At 32.4% G+C, this 5,427-nt stretch overlaps 1 protein-coding gene across 1 annotated transcript in view; it reads right to left on the bottom strand.

Moving 5' to 3' along the window:
* Positions 1 to 2,993, bottom strand: part of LOC107008064 (CDPK-related kinase 5-like) — a 7,829-nt gene extending 4,836 nt beyond the window's left edge. Inside the window, exons 1-4 of the mRNA XM_015206967.2 lie at positions 2,228 to 2,993; positions 829 to 959; positions 469 to 510; positions 251 to 359 (exon numbers count right to left, since the gene is read on the bottom strand). Of these exons, the coding sequence (XP_015062453.1) occupies positions 251 to 359; positions 469 to 510; positions 829 to 959; positions 2,228 to 2,743 (798 nt within the window). The 5' untranslated portion in view covers positions 2,744 to 2,993. The remainder of the gene's footprint in view (positions 1 to 250; positions 360 to 468; positions 511 to 828; positions 960 to 2,227) is intronic.
* Between the last annotated feature and the right edge of the window lie 2,434 nt (positions 2,994 to 5,427).

The following is a 5,427-nucleotide window of genomic DNA, read 5'->3' as shown; positions in this document are numbered from 1 at the left end:
GTTGTAACAAAAGGTGGGTTTGGCCTTTTGGAGAGATCGATTGGAGTCAATCGAGGGAGTAGTAGAGATAAGACTTTTTGATTATTGAGTTGTAATCACAAAATCTTATAGTTGAATTAATAAAACGAGGTTTTTCCTTCCTTGAGTGAGGAAGGTTTTTAATTCAGTAAGTGTTTGTGTCTTTACTCTGTCTTTACTTAAAAGCAACTTACACGAACCTGGTTCGTGCCAGTTTGAGGAATATGTTTACCTCGGGTTTAAGATCACGGTGCACAACACCCTGGAGATGGCAGAATGCAACAACATTTAATATTTGTACCATGACATCCTTCGCATCCTCTTCTGAGTACTTCCCACCCCTACAAAAAGAAATGAGAAGGAAATTAAATACTATCCCCAAATAGAAATATCTTTAAAAACAAATCAATGAATTAGAAGTAAAATTCCCTAAATCAAACAAAGACATACCGTGCAAGTATTCTATCAAGGAGCTCTCCTCCTTGGCATAACCTGAACAACAATTTTCAAGAATTTCCTTAGCTTTATATTCTAAAAAGGACATGCTCGGTATTCAAAAGAAATTCTTCTAAAGCCTGATGCTATAAGGTTTAGCATTATGCACTTTCTTTGAGTAACTAATTGTGGCTTAGTACCCAAACTTTCTTCCATGTTGTGCAAACATGAATTATCACCAGCCCAAGGGGGTACTTTCTTCTCTGATGTGCGCTATATTACTTTGTCCTATTCCTTAAGGAGTGTCACTAAGACAGACAGGAAAAGCCTTACAAGAAATGGATTAGATCTCACTAATGTGGTTTAGATTCTTACTCCATCACAATGTAGACATTATCCCGATCTTCAAATGCATCATAGAATTGTATGAGATTGTTATGTCCTGTTAACGCGCGCAAAATTTTAACTTCCCGTCTGACATCCTCAACGGAAATAGCTGTTGTCATCTGAAAGACAACAATTGGGAGTATGAGTCTGATGTTAAGAGGGTGAGATTGAAGCGAAGAATTGCATCTGACCAAAAAGAATTGTTAAAATGATCTCTGACAAACTTAAACCCCCAAAAGTGAATTCAGTTTACTGCATACAAATATAATGGGTCAAAAGTCAGCAGTAGCAATAAGATCTCCATATGAAGGCAACAAAATATGACATGGTCTAATTAGGTCAAGTAGCGAAATTTCACTAAACCTATCTACTATTGAAACCTTTTCTTTTTTCTTAAGTAATCTGCTACAGAATAGCAACCAAATAGTTATTTACTTATTTTCATGGATTCATGTAGAGTTTTTTAGTTTACTCCTAAAATTGTTGATTATGAACAGAATGAAGCATAATAGTGTGATTGAGTCTCTCATTTCCTTTCCCTAGTGATGATACTGAAACCTTTTCAAGAAGAGCTCTTGGCGCAAAAAGATAATCCTATGCATTTTTTCTCTTTAATAAGTTCCAAAGCTCCCCAGTTTTTAATGCAGTGACTTCAACAGTCTCATGGGAAAAGTCAGCCCTTAAAGTTCTGAGGGAGATATGAATAACTTAAATTGCATAGATGATTTTGTGAACAAAAAGTAAAAATCTTTAGGACTCAGGCAGGGACACAAGACACGGTGAGTTTGCTACCATTCATGTCTTCATCCAAAGCAAAAGGACAAGAGCTTGCAATTCTATAGTGCTCAAAACCCACCAACTCTATATTAAATAGTAAAAAACACTATACTTCTTTTCAAATATTTCATGGACCCCAATAAATTCCAATTGGAATTCCTAACTAAAGCTACTAGTGCAACAAACAAGACCAGTACAGCTCTTCAGAGCAACTTCCTAGAAAAGGATAGCTAATGCCCCATAAAAAGGGGAGGTTGATTAATAAAATAAAAGTAAAAGTAGCTTAAGAATCTGGAACTTTGATTTTGAATCACCAAATTTACAAGTGAAAAAGCCCTAAATTTTTAAGATAGGAGGAGAAAAAGTAAAAAATTAAAATACATCTTGGCGGTGGAAGAATTAACAGAGTGAAAGGATGATCTAATGGTGTTCATGACATAAAGAGAGAACAAATCTAAAACCCCAACAGAACTTAAATCAAAGAAAATGGACTCATAAAATTGACCAACTTTTCCCACCATGCACTTCAAGAATCAAACATTGTAAAGTAATTCAATATGCATATACACTTCAATGCATTAAGGACTAAACAGAGTGGAGAAGAAGAGACCTTGGCTTTTGGAATGACCTTAACAGCAACTTTCTGACCCTTAAGTTCACCTTTCTTGACAATAGCAGAACAAGTATACCCAAAATGGCCTCTACCCACTTCCTCCCCAATTTCATACTTACTCACAAATTGCTTAGAAAACCCAAAACTCTTATCCAAGTTAGCCCCCTCAGTTTCCTCTCCTTCCGGAATAGATGCAGCATTAGGCTTAACACTACCATGCCGTCTCAAAAGCAGAGCTTTAATATGCTTCGCCGGTGAAGGAGGAGGAAAAGGTCGTTTAAACAACCTCGCCGGAGTAGAATTCGCACTCTTAGAAGCAGAAGAATGACGGGCAGGTGATTTCTTGGAGAGAAAAAAACGAGCAGGACTGGGAGAGTAAAATGGGAAAAAAGGTGATTTTTTAGCTTCATTTTCTTTCTGGGTTTCAGCGACGTTTGGTGTTTCCGGTGGTGGAAGAATTTCTTGTGGGGAATAAGGATTGGGTCTTGGTGGTTTTGAGGTACAAGCACCCATGGTGATTATTACAACAAAAACCTTAGACAGAAAACATAGTTATAAGAATCAAGAACCAAGAACAATTGTGGTTAAAAGATTGAGAATTTCTGGTCCTGCCGGAGATTCTAAGGAAGATGGGCGGCAGCTATGTATAATGTAAGTGCAATAGAGGATTGATGTGTGGATAGTTGAGCTGGGTAGCTCCGTTTTAATGGATGGATGGAGACTCAAGGAAGGAGAAGGTGTTTTATGTCTAAAGGGGCACGCCTCATCCACGTGATAATTTACTGCCCAATTAACTATCACCTAGCTAATTGGAACCAATCTCCTCAGCACAACTCTTGTGGAATGACTCGTTTACTCGAAAATAAGTTATCTCAAAATTAGTTATTTCATTTCAAAAATAACTACATTACCTATTCAACATCATATTGCTTTAATTTTTCGTAAAAAATAATCGAACCAAAAAAAAAATTTGCCATACTTGTCTCACCATTAATATTATGGTAGTGTGATAGAAATGTATAATAATTTCTCCCTTGTTTTTTACTTATATTTTGAGAAATCTCGATAGATTTATTGATTGACTATATGAACTTTCCTTTTTATTGATAATTATTTCATTCTCACTTTGTAATTCCTTTTTTAAAAAGAAATTCATTTTTTACTTATTGACAAGGAGGAAGTAAATGTTCTTGGTAGTATGTTGGAGCAGGTGGTTATGTTACTTGATTTGTAAGTGTCATTTTCTATATTTTTGAAAGGTTCAAAGTGTTGTAAAATGGGAAGAGTAGTCCTCCTTGCATAGAATAAGGCAATTAGATTGAGATACTGTATGGCAGTGACCACATTTTTGGAGTAAAAAGTAGAATTTGTTCAACTTCTGTCTGCCTTTAGCCCCCATTATTTTTGGACTACCAAAATTAAATTGTTCATTTTTCTAAATTAACAACATTTTAAAAAAAAAATGTGTACGGAAAACTCCTATATTTTTTAAATTTTTAAAAGAAAAAGAGACTGCTTGATCGTTGTTACTCATTTTTTTTTTATTGATTTGGATCTGCGTCAGTAGCTTATTAAAATATAAATACTGTAATGGTAATATGCGTTAAGCTTCTAGAATGCCTGTTTTGTTCTCTTCTTCTTCTTTTGACTGAATTGATATATATATATATATATATATAAAACTCAAAGTGGTAAGCTGTATCAGTTTGTATTTTTACTCCAAATTTAAATATATCGATGAATAAAAGAATACATATATAATGTTGTGGAAAAATAACAATCGAAAGCACATATATTTTTCGACTAACTATTGTATTTGTATATAAATCAACGAAATTATCAGAACATTATTTATTCTAGAGAGCTTTAAATAGAGTCTTCTTTAATATCGATTTTTTTTAGATAATTCAAGTCTTTCAAATAGAATCATCTTTAACAAAAAAAAAATTTACTTCTCAAAAGAAAATTGATTTAATCGAATTTAAAACAAACAAAAAAATCATATTAGCAACAACAAGACCGAAAACTATATGTATAAATATATACATATGGAGAGAGAGTATTCATACTCTAGTATCTATAATTAAGTTTATCGACAATTTAAATTTGGTTATTAATTTTTTTCTATTTTATTTTTATATTTAAATTTCAAACTTTATAAATTTCACCCGAAGGCATGTTGATATTAAATAATCGAATTAATTAATGGAGGGAGAACCTTCATATTGCGAGAAGAACACGCAAATATTAGTGTTATTATTATTACTTGAAGTTCACGAAAATCACATTATTTTATGGAGCCCAAATATTTTGGGATTCCTTAAATTATCATCTTTTTGACTACTTGTACGTGACACCAAATTCAACTTTACGTATCCTCTTCACAAACTGACAATAACAGCAATTAACAATAAATAAAATCAGTTTTCTTTGTTAATTATGATACGTTGCCATGAGCCAGCCAACACACACATGCACATAACTCGATCTTACTATATAGTATGTAATTTGAAAGAAAAAACAAAATATTTCTTTTCAAATTCAATTGTGATTGCACCAGGTTGTAACAATTCGTATCAATCGGATCTTAATATCAAGATACTATTGATTATTTTTTTTAATCTCATATGCTCTAATCTTTTTTAAATTAAATTTACTTGATACATATTACTATTAGTTTATAACAATATATTTAATGTAATATCATAAATAAAGTCTGAAAAGAATATATTTGAAACCTTACTTCTAACCTAATATTTTTGCATGTTACATGCTAAAAATTGTAACTATCGAATACGTACTAAGGAACATATATGTGAACCTCAAGTTTTTTTTTTTTTTTTTTTTTTTTGTAATTCAACTTAATTAAGTTGGAGAAGCGAAAATCTTTGATTAAGGGTCAATTGGTCAAACAAAACATCATTTTGGTCTAATTTACATTAAATTAATGAAAATACCGGACATGTTATTTTGGTAACATGCTCATCACTTGATAATAATTACATTATCACCCGGATGATCCGGGATCAATCCCTCTTCAATGTCTATTAATTCGAGTTTGTTACATAGGACTTGCCTAGTACGATTTATATTTTCTGTTTGATTTGTAGGTTATTACACGATGGGAAATTTATCCAGTACGCACTAATTTAATATATATATATATATATATATATATATATATATATATAATAGTG

Source organism: Solanum pennellii, chromosome 1 (genome assembly GCF_001406875.1).
Source record: "Solanum pennellii chromosome 1, SPENNV200".
Lineage (NCBI taxonomy): Eukaryota > Viridiplantae > Streptophyta > Magnoliopsida > Solanales > Solanaceae > Solanum > Solanum pennellii.
The sequence above is the reverse complement of the archived record's forward strand: the minus strand, read 5'-3'. Positions and strand labels throughout refer to the sequence as shown.